Source organism: Lissotriton helveticus, chromosome 1_1 (assembly GCF_964261635.1).
Source record: "Lissotriton helveticus chromosome 1_1, aLisHel1.1, whole genome shotgun sequence".
Classification (NCBI taxonomy): Eukaryota; Metazoa; Chordata; class Amphibia; order Caudata; family Salamandridae; genus Lissotriton; species Lissotriton helveticus.
Genome location: NC_136057.1, coordinates 387566305 through 387588607, shown reverse-complemented (window position 1 = coordinate 387588607; position 22303 = coordinate 387566305). Strand labels below are relative to the sequence as shown.

General features: G+C 45.6%; 1 protein-coding gene across 3 annotated transcripts in view; it reads left to right on the top strand.

Annotated features, from left to right (window-relative positions):
• Positions 1-22303, top strand: part of DDX11 (DEAD/H-box helicase 11) — a 471297-nt gene that overhangs the window by 209413 nt on the left and 239581 nt on the right. For all 3 annotated transcript variants that reach the window (XM_078673722.1, XM_078673723.1, XM_078673721.1), the window contains exon 15: positions 17811-17849. In XM_078673722.1, the coding sequence (XP_078529848.1) occupies positions 17811-17849 (39 nt within the window). The remainder of the gene's footprint in view (positions 1-17810; positions 17850-22303) is intronic.

The following is a 22303-nucleotide window of genomic DNA, read 5'->3' as shown; positions in this document are numbered from 1 at the left end:
TTGTAGCTATACGTTTGCGAAGATACCCTAGCGGTCGTACACGGGCGCGGCCATCTTGTTTGCGTGACGTAATTCCGTTTCCGGCCGCTATGTGTAATCTCGCAAAGTGTGCTGCTCGCTAGTACAATTTCGCGCATGATCGCGAGGAAAATCTCGCGCGAACTTACCCACGCGGTCGTGAATGGGCGCGGCCATTTTGTTTCTCATTCATTGCTATGGTTCTGGGCATGCTTTCTGTATCCTCTCTGAATCTCTGCCATCCTTTGCTTTTTTTGAAGTTTATTTGATCTATTTTACTTATTATCTATCCCTCTATTTTTCTAGCTCTATATTTTTGTGTTTTCTGCTTTTTGTTAATTTTAAACTACTTTTTTAAACTCTTTTATTTTCTTCTTCCCTATTCTATTTCTTCTTTATTATTTAACTCCTTTCTGCCCAGACCATGGTAAAGGGAGCCGGGAAGCACCCTGAGAAGGGGAAGGGTCCCGTGCCCGGCTCCCGTGCGGGCGTTTGAGGGGGGAGCAAGTGATGCCACGGGAGATCTTTAGCGCGGAGGAGGTGGCCGCACTCATCTTCCACATCCAGCGCCGCCTCCCCAAGACGATCCTGGGAGGCGGCAAGATCGCAACCGGCTATGGCATCCGGGAGCGCCGGAAGCGGTGGGAGAAGGTGTGCCGGGCCATGTTTAAGCTCTCTAGGGTCCGGCGCACCTATAACCAGGCCACCCACCGCTGGACGGATGTCATGGACCGGGAACGGGACTTGCTGGACGCGCTCGGCGTAGAGGTCCCCGGGCTTGGTGAGTAGTAGTAGCCATTTCTAGCTATTTCATCACTAATCTGTTTTATCCGGCTCTGTTATTTGCAAATCTTTGTTCTTTACCAAGAGCAATAATGCTGCCGATTACATTAGGTAAATTATATTTCAAAATCTTCTATGCATTTCAGGTGCACTGCTCTCCTTCTCAGTAGCCTTGCTTGCTACTATGCCTATTTGTTTTGTATTTTGTGTTCATTTCATTGGCCTGAGAAATGATGTATGAGTGTAGTGTAAAGAACTGCGTAATGCTAGACACTAAGGGTCATATTTTCAATTACCGGCGCATCCCTGCAAAGTAGCAGGGATGCGGCAGTAATTGTGCGCCATGCCACCACCACCCATTGGCCCAAAACGTCACAGAAGCCTTACGCATCTGTGGCGTAAAGGCGGCGGATTGCTGGAGTTGCGTGCCAACGATGGCGCAGCTCCAGCAATGCTCTGGGGTGCCCTATCTCCCCAATGCTGCATCAAGCCGTACGTCGGCTTCAAGCAGGCGCAGGGTTTGAGTCACGCATCATTGTCCTAAAAGTGACTGATTGACATCTTGTAGATTTCCCTCACCCACTTTTAGGATTCGTTCCTGCGCAGGAACGCCCTCCCTTGCGCCGGAACGCCCCCTGATGGTGCAGGGCTTTACAATGTGATGCATCTCCCATATGCGTTTTTTTTTTAATATATACGTCGCACCATTGCGACTCTTGTTCTTCTGCTGCGTCACAAAAGTCACGCAACAATGGAGGAAAATGAGCCGCAAGGGACTTCTAAATCAGCCCCAACAGACTGAAGTCCAGTCCTTCCTTTAGACACATGGCTATAAGAAGAAATAGTGGTGGTGGTCGGTAGATTGATAGTTTGAGTATTCACTGATCTGCAAGCAGGATGGACTTTGTCTGTCACTTTGCGTGCTGCGGACTGCTGCCTGCCAGGCCTAGGCAAACCTTTTTAGTAGTCTGTTTATTGAGTTACATAGGAACTTTGAAAGTCAACGGTCCGCAAATCAGGCAATACGAATAACGTAGTATACCACATGAGATAGGTCAATATATCCCGTGGAATAGTTGTCTATCTATTTGCTATTTCTCAAAAATATTTTGTTATAGTTCTTTTGAAATGTTTGATTTTGTTGACAAATCTCATCCATGTTTTCTGGTCTTTCTTTCTTTCATGTTGTACATCAGCTCCCCCCAAGGGCAAGAGGACACAGGAGGAGGGTGCTGTTCAGGAGGATGCAGGCCAGGATCGGGCAGGCGAGGGCTCCTTTGCTGGCCCCAGTAAGTTTTAATTTTAATAAAGAGTACCTATTTTTTCCTAGCGTTCCTCATTCGATTTTTTCTAAATCGTCTTTGATCTTCTTGTAGACTGGATCTAAATTCTTATCCTGCCTCGACTATGACTCCCTGTGGTATTACTAGATTATTCTTATTAGTCTGTGTGTGTAGCTAACTAAGATTGCACATTTGGCAATTCCATTGGACTCCCATTCTAGTCAGCAATAGCTCTATGCACTGAGTGCAGTCCTCTGGGATTGTCCATAATGTCTTTTCAAGTCTTCTAAATGTTTATGCTTTGACAATTGCCAACAATAAAAAGGTGAATGACCACCAAGAAAGAATAAGATACTACTTTACTTTTGTTTTGGATAGGAGGACAATCCATTCTACTACTGTTGCAGGGACAAATCTGCACAAACCGAACTATGAACACTAAATAGTGCATTGTTTATCAATTATAATAGGCGCCGGTAGACTTTCTTTCCACATACCTCAGTGATATCAGACTTTGAAGAACCCCCAATCTCCTTACTGACTAGATAGTGTGGCAGAGTCATTTAGCTCCCTAAGTCACCGATGATTGATCCCCAATGATCATTAGATTATCCTACGCAGGGCAAGAGTACGGAGTCACAGTCAAGAAGTGTCAGAGGCACTCATGCTTGCAAAAATTCCAAAACCTTTAGCTCATCCACTCTAGTCTGGAGGACCAAAAACCACAGAGTCTGTTTAAGTTTAAAAGCTTTATTAAAACTAAACACATTTATTAAAATCAACTATTAAAAATAGGAAACCCAACAGCTGTTAGAAGGGCAAGGGATTTTTATAGGCAGACACAGAAACAAGCAAAGAGGTGTTGGGATGAAGAGGGCTGGAGTGAATTGAAGCAGGCGTGTACCAACAAAGATTCCAAGCGGTTTTGGGCCTTAGTTAAATGGAACAGGGGTGAGACAGCTGCCCAACCACAAAACCATGTGCCAACAGACGGCTGGAACGACTTTTTCAAACCTCAGTATGCCAGATGCTCGATATATGCATCCATATCTCCCCCACAAGCTATACTTTTCAGTGATCAGATATTCACTGAAAAGGATGTTAACTTGGCACTGGATTGCGTGTCGGGTGGAAAAGCGCCAGGTATGGATGGTATCCCAGCAGACGTTTTTTTATCAGACCGTATCTCTTGGTGCACATATTTCACAATGCTGTCAAATGTAATCGCCATGGGTGGAGAAGTCCCAGCCTCATGGAAAGGGGCAGAAATTATCCCCATATACAAAAAGGGGGACAAAACCCAGGCAAAAAATTACAGACCCATCAGTCTGATTGACACAGCGCAGAAGATAATGGGCCGACTAGTCCAGAACAAACTGCAACAATGGATTGAAGACCAAAATATACTGTCACCTTATCAAGCGGGATTTCACCCCTTGACTAGTAGTGTTGACCAAGTCTTTTATTTTTTAGCCATTTATTGGAGAAATGTCACGCTGCGAAATGGCACATTGTATGCAGTTTTTGTGGACCTAAAAGCTGCGTTTGACTTGGTGCCAAGAGAGAAACTGTGGGAAACCCTGGCGGAGGCGGGAATAAGCCATGAGCTCCTCACTTTGCTGGTGCGACTCCACGAAAATAATTTTGCAAAAATAAGGTGGGGCAAACAGGGGGAAGTGACGACCCCCTTCCCAGTAGAACGAGGGGTGAGGCAAGGGTGCGTCTTGGCCCCAACGCTTTGTTCAATCTATATAAATGGAATAGTTGAGCATCTAAATAAATCTCCAAATGATGCCCCAACCATGGCAGGTGTACACGTCCCCGTACTAATGTTCGCGGACGATACGCTTTTACTATCACGTACGCCCAGTGGACTGCAGAAAGCGTTGGATGCCTTTGGGGTATTTTGCGACAGCCGAGGCCTGGAATTAAATACCAGCAAAACCAAATTTATGTGCCTCAGTTCCCAAACAGGCTTTAAGGGGGTGATTAAATACAAGGGTGAACCACTGGAAAAAGTAGATGCCTTTGCTTACCTAGGAATCACCCTTCAAAATGACATGAAATGGAAATCACACATCAACATGGCATCTTTAAAATTTAGCCAGTTAGCAGGGGCAGTTACTATTAAACATAATACTTCGTTGACTAGACCTATAAATTGTGCACTTGAAGTGTACAGTATGAAAGTAGTAAGTGCATGCTTGTATGGGTCTGAGCTCTGGGGTTTTTCAGACCTGGGTAACTTAGGGCGGGTGGAAAATAGATTCCTACGAGGGCTTGTTAGGGCTCCGCAAAGTACACCTATAATCCCACTCAAGATGGACCTAGGTAGGAAAAATATTGAAGACATTGCCCGTCTACGTCCTTTGTTGTATTGGAGGCGGTTAATGGTAACCCCAGAGTTAAGTCACTATGCATCTGCTTTTTTTGACGTTGTGAATTTTGATCGCTTCCACGGCATTGCATGGTTAAAGGAATTGCGGGGCACATTGGTGAAATTGGGCCTGGACCATTTGTGGCGTAAAAAGGATGTTGCCCTATTTCCTTCAAAAAAACAACTTAAGGATATCTACTGGGAGTCAGTATACGTAACATTGTATCGCAAAGGTTTGCAATCCTCCCTGACTTCACGTTTTTTGGATACAAAACAAATCCCACTATACGAAAAATACTGGGATGTAGTTGAACGTCCACTGGATAGGAAACTATATTTCCAATTCCGTGTGGGAACTCTACCAGTGAACGCATTCACACAAAAATGGTCTCCATTAAAGGACGCTTATTGCAACCATTGTAAAAACCACATAGAGGACATTGCACACCTGCTTTTTTCCTGCCCCCTATATGCGAATCCACGTCGAATGTGGTTAAAACCTGTATGCAGGAACATGGGCACCCGCTGTTGCTCTCAGGCCCTAAGAATCCTAATATCTGATACCTCAACACCATTGGTAATAGGCGTAGCAAAATTCCTTGCATGGGCGTGGGTTATAAGATCTTGTGCTCTAAAGCCTATGGAATAATATGATTTGTTAACTGCCAGTACAATCCTGCTTGTCTCCTTCTAACATTTTATATGAAATTTTTAAAAATTGTATGTATAAATTTTTTAGTATTATTAGCTATTCGACTTTTGTTGTTTAATACGTTTTTTAATCCATTACTTTTATACTAGTATTTATTGTATGATGTTTAGGAGGTTGCTTTTATGACTAAATGTCGAATAAAGCTTTGAAATTGAATTAAAATCAACTTTGTCATAAAAGTAACCGTTTAACTGAAAATGGAAAAGTGCTTAGTGCTAACGATTAATTGGACACATTTCTTGTGGTCGAGCTGAGCTCTCACCTGGTTTGAACTTGAGCTTGACCCTGATCGTGTTCTTAGAAGTCAAGCTTCTGTTAGGAGAAAAAGTGTTGTGTGTTAAAAATAAAAAGCAAGCATTCATCAGTTGTGCCAAAAAGTGCAGCAAGACAACAGCCTTCCCTGGAAAAAGGGACATTTTTACTGTAGAGTATACAGTTACAAATTATTACATTGTATTTCGTTTTTTTTAACTTTCTTTATTCCTCCTAGACCAAATATTATATAGTAGTGAGTGGTGTATTCTAACATTCTTAAATGTACTTTGTAGATGGAACATCTGGTGGCGGGGCCAGCGCGGAGGTGGTGGATGAGGAGTACAACACTTCTGGGGAGGAGGCGGTGCGAGTGCCGGACGACACCAATGTGCCTGTGAGGGTTGACACGGTGGTGGCGGGCACAGGTAAGCTATATATTCGAAAAGCGAAAGAAGGGTGTAAGTAAGTGTGGAAGGACGAGAAATTTTATGATGGCTGGCAAAGAAGAATGATATGTGTTTGCTTGGCCCCCGAGGTGGCTGGGAAGGAAAGAATATGGTATGGTGCATGGCTTGGTCAATGATGAAGCAAGGATGGGTGGAAGGACAACAGCCTGGGTGGGTGAAACATAAACTGTATGTGTGCATATACTTTGAATGGATGGATGCCTGGAGCATGGTATTATCTGACTCTTAGATAGCACATGTGTATCTAGAGAGAGTAGATGGTCACTGGATGAACTAAGTGTTACCTTGAAGAGCATGTAACACTGCACCCGCACGTCCGTTCCAGTGTAGGGAAGGCAAGGAAAAGAAATTGTAAATTTGTCCAATACTACCATGAATAGTAGCAATAGTTTGTATTGCAACTGCAAGCACAGCATATATCCGGTTATTACGGTGGACACTACGTACCTCTCTTAATAACTTTAGTTTAGTAGTAGTACGTCATTCATGTGTGGGTGTATCACTGTTCACTCAATAATATGCAAAGCACCTAAAGTCATCCCATATGTCATCAAATACATCCCATGTGAAGTGATAGATAATCTAATTATTTAGCTTCTTCATTTTCCTTTTCTAGTACTCATTTGCACTGTAGGGTGAAAGGTAAATTAATTAAGCAGTAGCCCTTGTAACAGAGTATTCTCAGTGCCACCCGTAATAGAAAAGTAATAGCTTCACCACCTGCATGTACTGGACCGGTACAGTAACGCAAGTCTGTCTCACTCATCATGGTGTGCGTCTGTTTTTCTCGGGTGCAAGTTCACTGCGCTGGCATTCTGCCGGCTTGCATAAGATAACGTACCAATTTTCCGAAACAAGAGAGAAGAAGAAGAAAAAGACTGGTGTACTGTCATAGTCGACTGTAATGAAAGTTCATAGTGGTCGTAGAATTTGTTCATTAAACTACCACTAATGTTAGAGCAAGGATGCAGAAGTGGGAGGTTAGATAGATACTGTCCTCAATAGTTATGTACTGTGCTTTCAATTTGCTACTTGTACTGTGACACAACTTTCGGCTCAATCACTTTGTGTTATTAATGTTAAGGAGCATTGGTTACAGACTATGTCTTTCTTTCTTCATATAGTTGCTCCTTCCAAATCGACATCACGGAGGGAGCAGGCTCGAATGGCCCGGCAACGGAGGCTGGATGCCACTGTCGGGGAATATCGGCGGCTGGTGGCCCTGGAGGAGTCGGAGGACACGCAGTCGACCGGTGCAACCACAACATCCTCGACTGGGACAGCTGCATCCTCCTCCGTGACCCCACGGGCTGCCAGCCAGCGCAGTGCTCCAGCGGTACGGAGCCGGGCTAACAAAGCCAACCGCCACCGCCAAGCAGCAAAAAGACCAGCTGCCCCCCACAGGAGCTGCAAGGCACGCCAGCGCCGCCTAGGAGTGAGAATGTCCTACCTGGAGCAGGAGGTCCATAGGTACAAGAACTTGGTGGAGGGCCTCCGCTTCGAGCATGCCACCCTCCGCAAGGAGTATGATGCCCTGGCCGCAAAATTCACCAGCACCCTCCAGTAGTGGAGTGTCCCTTGCCCTTTTTTTAGAGACTTTTGGGGGGTGGGATTTGGGAGTTGGGTGCTTTTTGGGACTTTTCAAAGACAATCCTTGGGGTTAGGGAGGGTCTTGAGGGAGATTATTTTGTTAGGGCTACATAAATATACTTTTTTAAACTTTATCTGACCATACCTGTTTTTTACTGCTTTTCAGTCTGGTGGGTGGGGGTGTAACAGTAAGTTTGTTTTCCTGGAGTCCTAGGACTTTAGTAGTACTACCGTCAATCTCTCGTCTAGTCCTAATACTCCATTATACTACCTCCCACCAAACGCTTATCTTACCTGTAATTTGTGTTAGAAATTAGGGCTAGGGCCAGGGCTGGCTCCACGTGAAATGGGGATTAAGGTTGGCAATCCTGGGCGGATGAAATGTCCTCATTGCGGTGGTACTAGTGGTGTGACACAGTGGCAGTTGCATGCCTATGGAAAAAAAGAAAACGAAACCTGGTTTGTCCTTACTGTAGCATTACAACGGTTACGGTACGCTCGAGAATATAGCAGGTGACAGTACACTAGAACAGTGCCACAATGTAGCCTAACAAATGGTAAAGTATTGCAAGTATAACTAGTACTTGCGTTGAATTTATTTGACATTAGCTCCTACTACTACAAGAAATAGTACTGAAGCTGAGTAAGTCTAGAATATATCCTCGTATTCCTTCACCAGCCTGTTGCTATGACCTTATCCTCCCCAGCAAGTGTGTGGAATTATTCATGTCATTTAGTCAGACATCAAGCAAAACCACACAGCCCGGGGGAAGAGGGTTAGGGTTTGGAAAATGGATGGGAATGGGGGTTTCTTTTTGGGTAGGTTTTGTTGAGAGAAGAAAAAAAAAGCACAGCATGGACAAACAATAATTGAAGATAAAGAAATCTTTGGGTACAAACTAAAGCTAACCACATGCAGTCACACTCATAGAAGAAAACAATGGATACTGTATCTGTATTCTGTATGTTTTTGGAGTTGTCCTGTTGAATTTGGTAAGTAAGTTGCATGCAGCAAACAATTCCTCTTATTAGCGGCACTCCTCCATTCCAGCTGACGCTTCGTCCATCAATGTTGGTGACCACTGACAGAAGACACCCTGTCCACTGCCTGCCTGGCGGATGTTGACTGAAACCCGGCCTGTAATTATTGAACGGAAAACAGGAAGTGCTATTACAATACCACTGATAAATAAATATAAGGTATGTACGCTGTGTGGTGCAAAAAGTCACACTTTGATTTCCCTAATAGACAGTACAGTATTTTTGAAATTGCGTACTCTGTCTGAGTCACCTTTTTAAGGATAAATAAGTATGGCCAAAATATTATAGCGGATCTTTCCCCTCAAGGTAGGTGTACTGTAAACTGTGTTTTAGAACAAAATTTGACCTTCCCAGCAATGCTCCCACCAAGACCCTTACTAAAGCCAGTCGCAAATGTAGAAGACTCCCAATCAGATCTCAAAAAACGAGGCCTAGCAGAAAAATGGTGACAAAACGTACTTTAAAAGTAAAAGTAGGCCCAAATACACCCTTACCCACCGTGGATTGTATTCAAACCACTTGCAAGCAAGCAAAAGTATCCATAGCCAGCATCGCTCCAAGAGTGCTCTAAAACCCCAGAACTGAGTTGCAATAGAACACCCTGCAACACATGCAATCCTGCTGCTAGGGCTAACCCTAACGAACCCTAAGTTACAAAAAGTGCCAAAAGGTTTTGCCTTATGGATTTTGTCCAAAACACTTCTATCCGGTATTAGACCTTCCCAGGAATGCCCCAAGACCCGCCAACCCACCCGCAAAAAAGCACGTGACAACACCCCCAAACAGCAAAAAAGCAAAATCTCATACTTACAATATCTCTCGGCCTTCGGTCCAAACGCGCTGTGCAGCTAGGTCATCATCATAACTCCTGTTTTCCACCACGGATTTCCTGAAAAGCAAATGCAATCAAGATTAGACTGTCGCAGCAGTGCTTCGACAGAGACCCCGCAACCCACCCACAAACACCAGGAAGCCCCCCAAAACGCTACATTGAGCAAGATGTCAGAAGAAATAGCAAAAAAAAGGCTTTTCCTTATGGATTTTGTCCAAAACACTTCTATCCGGTATTAGACCTTCCCAGGAATGCCCCAAGACCCGCCAACCCACCCGCAAAAAAGCACGCGACAACACCCCCAAACAGCAAAAAAGCAAAATCTCATACTTACAATATCTCTCGGCCTTCGGTCCAAACGCGCTGTGCAGCTAGGTCATCATCATAACTCCTGTTTTCCACCACGGATTTCCTGAAAAGCAAATGCAATCAAGATTAGACTGTCGCAGCAGTGCTTCGACAGAGACCCTGCAACCCACCCACAAACACCAGGAAGCCCCCCAAAACGCTACATTGAGCAAGATGTCAGAAGAAATAGCAAAAAAAGGCTTTTCCTTATGGATTTTGTCCAAAACACTTCTATCCGGTATTAGACCTTCCCAGGAATGCCCCAAGACCCGCCAACCCACCCGCAAAAAAGCACGCGACAACACCCCCAAACAGCAAAAAAGCGAAATCTCATACTTACAATATCTCTCGGCCTTCGGTCCAAACGCGCTGTGCAGCTAGGTCATCATCATAACTCCTGTTTTCCACCATGGATTTCCTGAAAAGCAAATGCAATCAACATTAGACTGTTGCAGCAGTGCTCCCAGACCCCAAAACTCACCCACAAACACCCGGAACCCCGCCAAAGAGCACCTCAAAGGCAAGGAAGTCAGCAAAAACGGCAAGAAATTTCCGCCTCATATTTGGTCCAAAACACTTTTATCCGTTATTAGAGCTTCACAGCAATGGGCCCAGAGCCGTCAACTCACCCGCAAAGAAGTAGAACACCCCCACAAGTGCTGAGTCTTTCTTCATTGGGCGTAATCCAGCCCTCTGCTTTGAGGGAAATCGGAGTCTGGAGGAGGAGGATAGAGGAGCATGTTCTTCAGAACTTGTGAACATGAGGAATGTAGACTGCGGCACCTTCAAATCAATAAGCAAACAAGTGAAGACAGTTCTGCTGATGGGCTTGTTTTTGGGATTAGGTGATTAAAGTTTGAATTAAATTAACTGTGCAAAACAAAGAAAGACAGACACACAGGAATAAAAGTGAATAAGGACGAAAAAGAAAGTTATTGATTCATTGTCTCATTTTCAGGGCTCGGTGTCAGGGAATAAGAAGAAGATTTCGTCATCATACTCTGTGAATTCAGGCAGGATGAGGTCAGTGTCACCGAACAGAGAACAAATCCCCTCATCTACGTTGCCGTCCTCCTCGTCTTCATGCGGCGTGCTTTCTCGTACTTTGTAATCTGGTGGTATGAGGTGCTGATTCATCTTGATCATTGTCAGCCGCTCCACATTTTTGGGCGAGAGGCGGCTCCGTTTGGTGAGTTACAATGCCACCAGCAGCACTGAAAACACGTTCAGAAGACACACTTGCGAGTGGGCAAGACAAATAGTTTATAGCCAGGTTGGAGAGCTGTGGCCACAATTGTTTTTTCCCATGCCAATACTGCAATGGCTCATCATTAAGAAAGACCTCTGTTGAGTCATTCAGATAGTCCTGCACCATCGACTCAAGGTCCTCAACGGTTCCTCCACTTTGCTTACTTTTTGCTGTGCCTTTGACATTTTTTCGAGAACCATACCCAAGCAAAGTTAGCCAATCCTCTACAGCAGCCACTGTTACTGTTGTGTGTGGTGCAGATGATCCGGTTGCCGGTGTCTTTAACGGCTGAGAGGTCACTTGTGCCACAGTCACAGGTGCAGAAGTGGATTTTTTTGACTGGGGATGGCCTGCTGATGCTGATGCTGATGTTCTGCCTTCTCCTTCAATATCCTGCCGTTCTTTTTCAAACCTCTTGGCTGACCAGGCTAGCCAACGTTTGTACTTTTTAACATCTTCATCAGTAAAAGGAAAGAATGCTTGGCCTGCCAGAGCCTTTTTGTAGCGTGGATCCAGAATAGTACCACAAATGTAATGCTGTTCTGAGTTGATCTTTTTAAGACGTTCATCACCACGTAGGCGCTCTAATAATTTCTCCGACAAAATAAAAGGGTCTTTTTTTTTCCATCTTTTTCAAACTCAGAAGACACCGCCTTCAGTTGGTGCTCCAGCATGCACAACAATGGGATAGCTTTTCCCAAATTACAGTCCTCCTGGCTGACTGCATGCGTGAAGAACTCAAAAGGACGAAGCATGTCTGTCAGGCTTTTAACTATGTCCCATTGCGCCGCACCCATCCGCAGGTCCTTCTGAGCTGTACCCTCTGTGAAGAAATAGTGATCGAGTACCGTATACTGCTCATACAGACGCTCAAGCATGTAGAAGGTTGAGTTCCAACGTGTTGCCACCTCCTGGATGAGTGCTTTCACTGGCATTCGACGTTCAAGTAGCAGGCTCCTCAGATGCTTCCGGGCCTTAAAAGAATGGCTGAAATGGTTGCACATTTTGCGGCAGGTGGCCATTACCTCGAACGCTGTACTGTCTCTATCACTCAAGAATTTTTGAACCACCAGGTTGATACAGTGCGCGAAACACGGCACTCTGAAATATGCACCCAGCGCCATGGCCTTAACTACATTGGCGCCATTATCCGTGGAAACATAACCAATCTGGCGTTTTTTTGGGGACAGCCAGTGAAAGACCTTTTTGTTAAACTCGTCCAAAATGTTTTCTGCTGTGTGACTTTTCTCCAAGCCAAACATGGCTAGTGTTGCATGTTTCCGAGCAGCTTTAAAAACTTGGTCCGGGTCAACACCTGCGTTTAGCTTTGCTTTAACACCTGAAAAAGAGACCCAGTGTGCAGTGATGCACATGTAATCAGTGCCTGCACCACTGGTCCACATGTCTGTTGTCAGATGTATAGTGTGAACAGCACTCTTCTGCAAAGCTGCCCCAATCGCCTCCAGCACATCTTCATGTAGTGCTGGAACCGCAACTCTGGCAAAATAGAACCGGCTAGGAACCTTCCATTTAGGGCAGAGCGTTGCCACTAATTCTAGAAAACCTACCGCTTCTACAAAAGAAAAAGGGAGAAGGTCCACAGCTAGCATTTTAGCCAGCTTAGTGTTATACAGACGCGTCAGTGGGTGGTTGCGTTCATATGGCGCGTCTGAAGAAAACATGGTTCTAATGTTGCCCTGGACCAAGCATTTACGGGATGATAATGACTTCGTTGACCCAATTATGCTCGCTGGTGAACTTTTGCGCGTTGGTGTCTCAGTCGCTCCAACACTCTTAGTGTGCCTCACACGGGGTGTGCTGCTGACAGGGGTACTGGGTGTAAGTGAAGTGTTTGACACGTCTTCTTCCTCCTCGTCATCATCAGATGCAACATCAACGTTTTCTTGACTTCCAATTCGGGCTTCCTTGATCGCATCTAGGTGCGCAAACCATTGGACAGTGTGCTGTCTCTCAAGATGACCTCTCTGGCCTCCGGTACCATAGTTGGTACCTGACTTACCACGACTAACTGCAAGCTTACAAAGGGTACAAATGGCGAACTTTTCCCTTTTTGGGCAAACAGTAAAGAAGTCCCAAACTGGGGACTTGAAGTGTCTGTGGGGCCTGGAGGAGGCGGCGATACTGGTGGTGGTGGTCATGCTGCTAATGCCAGATGAAGTGGAGGATCTGGATTGCCCAACTTTTGTACGTTGTGCACTTTCACCGCCACTAATTAAGGTCGAGGTGGATGGAGATCCCTTCTTGCCAGAAAGAAATATGGAAGCGGTACGAGTTGGTGTACTACTTAACTCCAATGATTGTGGTGGTGTTTCCACTGCCTCCTCGTCGACAACATAATCATCATCACGCTCAGCAGCTTTTCGGGCTAGGGTCAAAATGTCTGTTTGCTGCATGCCCGCTGGGGCTGCAGTGACCTTTATGATGACTGGGTAGTCGTTGTCAGAGTCTTCATCAGCAGCAGTATCCGCCACTTCTTGTTGAGCCTCATCATCACACTCCATAAGTCTGAGACTTTGGACGAGCTTCCTTTTACGCTTAACTACCTTTGTCAGATCATGGTGTGCCTCACTCTCAGACGGCAGTGGTGCTGGTTCCCAATTTTGATCCGTATCATCAGAAAGAGGTGTGCTTGAAGAAGATGTAGACACCACCCTTGATCTCTTCCTTGCTAGGGGTGTGGAAGACAATGAGTGTCTTCCTCAAATGATACCTCGCCTTGATTGTCGATTTCCTGATGTGCCCCTACTTCGGGAGGAACAACTATTGTGGGCACTTGTGACCCTCCATGCACCTCTGCTTGCGCATCTCCTTGCGCTGCCTCTCCTTCCACATGTACTTGGGCTTGTACTTGCACATGTGATAGTTGTTGCGGCTGTGGTTGTTCAACACTCGTCAGATGAGCTACAACAACCTGTGTTGATTGAGGGACATTGCTGCTGCTTTCTTGCGATGAGCCAACATCACTGGTCGATGGTGATTGAACAACTATACTGGCTGCCTCGGCAGCACTCAAGGGCTTGGACTTAAGTTGGCGTGGTGGTGGTGGTGGCACTGAGCCCAATGGGGCGGGGGTGCTGCTCCCAGCTTGGTCCCCAGCAGATCCCGCTGCTGCTGCAGGCATACTTTTTTTTTTACTCCCAAAAAAAGGGGCGGCCGGCACACCAGTCTCCTTGGTAACTTGCTTCTTCTGCTCCTTACTGGCACCTTTCTTGCTAGAGGAGCTACGGGTAACTTTTTTGGGGGCCATCTTCTTCCGAGCAGGTCAGAACAGCAGGCAGCAGTTGCACGAGTTGCAGAGTTGTCTGTGTCCAGACGTGACGTCGCGTGACGTTATGCTGCACACACACACCGCTGCAGGACTTCTTCCTGGCACTGGTGGTTCTCTTGAGTCTTGTGCACCTAAAAGCAATGGAAGACAGAGGAACATCAGTTCAGTTATACACCCCAAAAAATCGACAAAACACAGAAAAATCAGCACAATCCCATGCCATCCATGATGTTTACATTGAAGACACCCCACAGAAAGACTAGGGCCATGCAAGTATGCAACACTCACTACCCCTGGGCATAATGGATGAAAAGTAGGCAAAATAAGTGCAGGCCTCAGACACTGCCTCTCTTCAAAATGGCCCCTTACACCCCAAGCCAGTCCACATCAACAGTACACCCCAAAAAAACTGAAAAACAGCCAAAAATCACCACAATCCAATGCCATCCAGGATGTTTACATTAAAGAGAGTGAGACCACACTACAGGCACACTCAGTCCATGCACCACTACCCCTGGGCAAAAGGCCACACCAGCAGCCCCAAAAAAACGACAAAAACAACAGCACAATCCCAGCCCATCCATGGCCTCAATGGTGTTTAAATTCAAGAGGACACCCCACAGAAAGACTAGGCCCATGCAACACTCACCACCCCTGGTCAAAGGGCCCCACCAGCAGCCCCAAAAAACGACAAAATTCAGCACAATCCCAGCCCATCCATGGCCTCAATGGTGTTTAAATTCAAGAAGACACCCCACAGAAAGACTAGGCCCATGCAACACTCACTACCCCTGGGCATAATGGATGAAAAGTAGGCAAAATAAGTGCAGGCCTCAGACACTGCCTCTCTTCAAAATGGCCCCTTACACCCCAAGCCAGTCCACATCAACAGTACACCCCAAAAAAACAGAAAAACAGCCAAAAATCACCACAATCCAATGCCATCCAAGATGTTTACATTAAAGAGAGTGAGACCACACTACAGGCACACTCAGTCCATGCACCACTACCCCTAGGCAAAAGGCCACACCAGCAGCCCCAAAAATACGACAAAAACAACAAAAAACAGCACAATCCCAGCCCATCCATGGCCTCAATGGTGTTTAAATTCAAGAGGACACCCCACAGAAAGACTAGGCCCATGCAACACTCACCACCCCTGGGCAAAGGGCCCCACCAGCAGCCCCAAAAAAACGACAAAAAAAAATAAAATCAGCACAATCCCAGCCCATCCATGGCCTCAATGGTGTTTAAATTCAAGAAGACACCCCTCAGAAACACTAGGCCCATGCAACACTCACTACCCCTGGGCATAATGGATGAAAAGTAGGCAAAATAAGTGCAGGCCTCAGACACTGCCTCTCTTCAAAATGGCCCCTTGCACCCCAAGCACATTTTGCCTGTACCAGCCAGCACTCAAGATGGCCACCACCACCACCCACATGGCCAGTCCACATCAACAGTACACCCCCAAAAAACAGAAAAACAGCCAGAAATCACCACAATCCAATGCCATCCATGATGTTTACATTAAAGAGTGAGACCACACCACAGGCACACTCAGTCCATGCACCACCACCCCTGGGCAAAAGGCCACATCAGCAGCCCCCAAAAAACGACAAAAAACAATAAAATAAGCACAATCCCAGCCCATCCATGGCCTCAATGATGTTTAAATTCAAGAAGACACCCCACAGAAAGACTAGGCCCATGCAACACTCACCACCCCTGGGCAAAGGGCCCCACCAGCAGCTCCAAAAAAACGACAAAAACAACAAAAATCAGCACAATCCCAGCCCATCCATGGCCTCAATGGTGTTTAAATTCAACAAAACAGTTGTATCATGCACCCATAACCAACCCTGGTCCTACTGGATACTGTGGCTACCCACAATATAATTTATTTAATGTTCTGAAAAAGTTCCAAAATTGTAGTTGCAGCAACTGTAATGCCCCAAACAAACTTACTTGTGAAAGTTGATTTCTAATCCAAAAGTGATCCAAAGAAAGTCAAAAAGGCCTCAAATCCAAATATCCAGCAGCACCCACAAAAAGTAATCCTTCCAGCTCCAGATCCAAATGAAAGTGACAAGGAGATGGACAAAGCACTGGGAGGAGCCTGCTGGACAGGAACAGGAAGTTGGAGACTGTGGGGCACTTCCTTCCCTCCCCCCCCCCCAAAAATGGACTCCTTGCAAAAAAAAAGGCCATGCAAATGTCAACCTGAGGAGTGATTCTGATAAAAATCATCATTTTCTGAAGGTTTATCCTGTTTGCTGGTGGATTTCTTGTGCAGAATTGCAAAATCTCTATTTCGCGAGTGCGAGATTGTTCCTCTCCGCCGCAACTACGTGTTCGCAATTGCGAACTCTCGCGAGGTGTGCTGTGCAAGGTGGCAAGCCGCGATTACGTATTCGCGGGCGCCAAACTCCCACGGGATCACGCAGCAAGATCCAAAATGGCGCGGCACTCGCAAAATATGATCGAGAAAAACAACTCGGCAAACGCTTAATGACGGAAAGTGAACGCCGTGCACCACGCCGCGCGCCGCAACCAAGCAAAAAATCCGCCACGAGCGGATTCACGGATTTTCGACAAATTCGCGAGAGTTCGCGGATTGCGAATTTGCCGAAAATCCGAAAAATACGCGAGCGGAGCGGATTTTACGCCCATGCTTACTTCCCACCACACACACACACACACACTAGCATATACACTATATATCGATGTAATATAGGGGGTGAGGTGAATCGACCAAACAATCCACCAAAGACTTTTTTTGTTTAACCTAGCCCTACTGACAAGATTACCCCAAAGCTATTGCCCTACACTTAGCCATACATTTTCCATTCAGTGGTATTTCTATTATTCTTTTATTTTTGTATTTAAATGCAATTGACACAGTATTAGACCTTCTACATAACTGATCTTCCGGTATGACTGTAGAGTCACAGTAAACCCTTTTTATTTTTCCCCCACCAAGGTCATCTTGTCTCTTCAGTGCTGGAAGAGACATGGAGGTAGCTGTTGTTCCTAATAGACTTCAGTCATCCATGTGATACCATGGCCCCGGACAGTATTTTACCACTGACTGCATTTTCCTGCTTTTCATTTTTAATTTTTATCCTAAAAAGTTTATTTTGTATTACTCGCATGTTTGGTTGAATGACCCCCATCTGTATTTTTACTTTTTGAGAATGTCATTTTTTTGTACCACTGTTTTAAATATATTAAACACCCTAAATTAATAGATAAGCTAAAGAATTTGGCATACTCGGTCTATGATGCTGTTATGTGACCATTTAATGTTATTTTCTGTGTGCCAGTGACATGGGAGCACAAGAGTGGTATTATTGCGATACTTTACCATTTTCTTGTTGCAGCAGAATACTCGGCTGCTTATACTGCTAAAAGTTAATTGTTCATCTAATTTAAGGTATTTTTTATACCCTTGTATATGAGCTTATTGATGCATTTCTGTATCCATTTGGACCCAAATTTTTTAGAATAGTTTCGGTACGTTCACATGTGCACAGGTTTCTCATGCTCCTGTCTTTATCCTCCAGGTCCAGCGGTACTGCATGAAGAGCATGATCAGCAGGAAGGTAAAGTTATTGCTTGACTCTCAGTGTTTTGAATAGACTAAATTAAATTTCCTTGTTTATCAGCAACAACATTCTTCATGTTATAGTCTATATAATACTAATCATTTTTGCTAGAGTGGGTAACCATATGTTTTCAAAGCTAATCCCTAATGGTTTTTACAGCTAGGCTCTGACCTGACTGTTGTTTTTATTTTTGACGACACCTCAAACATTTATTGTCTGTAATGTGGTGTTCACTTACCCTTATAAAGATTTCAGACATTTACACGTTGACTGAGATCTTATCTTAGATGTTTGTAATTCACATGATATTATCTGAAGCAGTAGCAGACACACTGAGTTCATGGATTTATTTTTTTAATGATAAATGTTATTGGGTTTCTCAAAGCACAACATTTATTGTGATATCATACATATACAATATCAGTGAGTACTTTAGGTTACATTTGGTACCAAAGTGTTGTGCAATTAGTGAGAGTCAGTGTCTAATACAGGAGTGAGAACATAGTGACAGGCACCATGTTGGCACAGTCGTGGTTACCTGTAAAGTGCGACACAGTTTTAGGAACATAAAAATTAACTGAGACTAACACTACATAAAACTCCCCCCAGCGACGGGCGTGACCAGTAGACTCTGATTCCATGAAAGACCTGCTTAGGGTCGATATTGTTTAGTAGTGGGGGGGTGGCTTAGGTACCCATCTGTTTGAGTTTGTGGGATGGCGGTCATCGGGAAGACATTATTGGAACCCACTGTGTTCGTTACTTTCTGTGTAGTAGTGAGGAGGGCAAGGGTGTGTGTGTGTGTGTGTGTGTGGGGGGGGGGCAAGGTGAGCAAGCCAAACAAGAACTAGCCAATTCATAAACAACTTGGTCCAGACCCATGCAGGTTTAATAATGGCATGTCAGTAGGTGTTAAAGGTGTCCGAAGCCTTAAAGGACTCTAGCAAAAGGTCCCAGCTCATTGCTATAGGTCTTTTACGTAGTCCCCGACGCTGTTACCGGTGAAGAGAACCACTCTCTGCTAGTCCACAGTGTTCTACTTCTTCTGTTCATGCCAATACCCTGGGTGGGGAAGCAGATTTCCTCCGCTTGGTGATGCTGTGTTTGGCTAAAATAAGCGCTATATCCGCGATTTGGGCTGGACTCCGTAACACTTTCTCCATGGTTAGAGACCTAGAAGGCAACTTTCCACCATGTACCATTGTGTGCCTCCCACTGTGAGAGCCATTCTCCTGCCAAACAGTATGCACGAAAGTGCAGCTTCACTAGGCTAAGACAACGACTTGCACCCCACAGTAATTCAACCAGAAGTGTGTTCACTACGCGGAAAGTTGAGCTAAGGAACTTTACAGGTAGATTTGTAAAGAAGTAGAGGATTCGAGGAAACCACGCCATCTTGGAAATTGCCAGTCGGCCTGCAACCGTAAGAGGGAGCGATGTGCAGAAAGCAACCTGAGAATGCAGAGCGACAATTGCCTTCTGTAGGTTCCCGTCCAGTAGGTCATGTGGGTCTCTATATATCTGTGTCCCCAGATACCGGAAAGTAGTGGGGGCCACAGCTATCTCATGTTCACCAAAGGGGATGGCTTGTAGATTTAGATTGTCCCTAAAGGGGAATACATGTGATTTCCCAAACTGTTTAGCAAGCCCCATGAGGGATTAATTCTGGGCAAAGGCGCAAACAACCCCATAAAAGTTTTCCCGCAGATCTTTAGAGTAGATCATTATGTCGTCTGCATACAGTGACAATGCTTGGACTGTATGGTTAATAGGGATACGCCAGTCTACTGAGTTGGTGCATAAGCGACATGCGAGGGGTTCGAGTGCGAGCACAAACAACTTAGGTGAGAGGTGACATCCCCTTTGTATATCATAGGCCTGTGATCTATGTGCCCCAGTACGCACCTGGACAGTAGGGGAATTGTACAACAGTTTAATCCACTGAATGAACTTGGAGGGGATCCCAGACCTCATAAGAATCTCCAACATGTAATCCCTACTCAGTGTATTGAAGGTCTGGCAAAGGTCCAGCAATAAGCACCCCACGGCAGGGATTCTCGGGCAGGCAGACATGACATGGCAGAGCTTGCATATATTTAGTGAGGTACTGCGTGTGGGAACGAAACAACATTGATCTGAGTGTATAAATCTTGGTAATAGTGGAAGTAGGAGAATGGCAAGTATTTTGCTCCACTGCACCCAGGCTCTCCTCCACCCGCATCAGAACCCGGCTAACAGTTTGGTGTGCTCCCACCACAGAGCCAGTTGCTGTCCCAAGTATAGCCACTTTAAATGGAATGTATGACTTTACTACGCATACATTTACAACGCGGTACTTTACATTGCGTTTGTTACAACACAAGTCTTTACAACGACTTGCGCTGGAGGGCGCTCGACTGAGGAATAATATGATTTACTATTCCAACTCCAGTCTACATACAGTAGTGAAGGTGTTGGAATAGTAAATCATACTATTCGTTATGTTAGAGCGCCATTCAGTGCAAGTCGTTGTAACGACTTGCGTTGGAATGCCCGCGATGTAAAGGCATTGCGATGCAATGCCCGCGTTGTGAAGGATGTTTCCCCTTTAAATGCTTCCAATTCTGCCATTGTAGAGGATGCAAAAACAACAGTTGATGGACAGAAGGCAGAACAATGTCATACATCCACCCCAGTACAGAGATCTGGGCCTAAATCCATCGTTTTTTTGCTCACCATGCCATTCCAGTCTGAACCCAGCCATATGCAAATCAGTCTTGACCCTGTGCCTCATGGAACAGTCCAGCCCGAACTGACAAGTACAGAGTAGGGAGATCTGGGCCTTAATCCATCATTTTTTTGCTCACCATGCCATTGTAGAGGAGGCTGTATCAGTGTTATTTGGGAAGTTCGTATCAATGGTTGAAGACATAGTGTCACGAAAAACGACGTCTTCTGGAAAGCGTGGATCAAGTCTCCAAGTGCATATTGGAATGGAAACTCGCCCCCAAGAAAAAGATACTTCCAGTGAATTATGATCTGAAAGTGTTTTACCCATGTAGGTTGTGTGGGTGATTTGCGTGAGTAATGACAGATTTGCAAAATATGCATTCTATTCGTGAATGCAATTCATGCGTCTGGGAGTATTATGAATATTCGTGCATAGCTATGTTGCATGCATCCCTCAGTGACCATCCCTGAGAGCACCTCTATAGGGCTCTAACCTGTCGTATTGAGGTCACACCTGGCAGGGGGGGTGGGACCGATCCAAGTTATTTGTCCAAGTCTGCATTAAAGTCTCTACCCAGTATCCAGGGGTATGTGGCCCAATACGTGAGCACTGCCCCCACCTGGGTAAGAAAGGATATATCTACCATTGATACCTATATACGTTTATTGTGCGATAAAAGGGACCCCGCCCTGATCCAGATTTCATCTTCCTGTGTTAACGTTGAGTATGCTGTACGAAATAGATGTCCCCTCCATTTCTTTTGAAGTTTAGTCATCTCCTGTAAAAAGAGTATATATGCCTTACACCTGGCCAACTGTGCTTGTATTCTGTGCCGCTTATGAATTGATCTCATCCCACAAGCATTCCAAGTGGTGAAGTTATAGTGTTGGTTCGCTGCCATTTACACCTCTTATGTGTGTTATAATCTCCATGCATTCGCTCAATTCAGGTCTGCAATGTCAGAGCGATGTGTGTGTGGCACCCGTCATGAACCCCCAAGAAATACCCAATACAAGGTCAAACTGCAGAACATTGTTCGACCAAAGCACGCACTTTAATATGAGGTGTGTTTCTGATGTGCAAAATCACAGACCTAACACTCCTGTTCTTGCACTCCCTAGATTCGGATGTTAACACATCTCTGCGCCAGTTGGGGTAATATGATTAGGTCTGCAGCCATACATAAAGGGATTCATCGAGCAACGCATACTCTTTGCACCAGCACTGTCCACTCCATAAGGTGGTGCCGCGTCCGCACAAGCACTAGTGTTTATATAAGCTAGGCAGGCCAGATTCCGTCCAGGACCAGGCTCCGCTCACCAGGGCCACGCACCGCACAGCCAGCGGCGCACGTGCAGCTCCCACCCCGCTCTCCCCAGTATAGTCTGTTCCCGCATTTGCTAGTTTAACTCATTGCAGAAAAAAGAATTAGGGGGAGGTGAGGCTGTCCACAATGCCGGGGTGGTAAGTGGGCTATGTCACTGATCTATGTGCTTGCAGGGCCCTCCGGAAGCCACGGAGCGTCCGCCTCTCTCCTCAGGGGTCCGCTATGCTTGCTGCACTACATTGGCAAGGTACTGTTCTCCCTTCGTGCTGGTTGACAGTACCTGGGCTGCTGATTCAGCCTCACGCCGAGGTATGCTGGTGCTCTACCCCTGCGCAGACCGCAGCACAGCCTAATGGGCCGCCAAGCCAACCCCTTGCCGCTATCACAGACTTTGGGAGGGTAGGTCAGGACAGG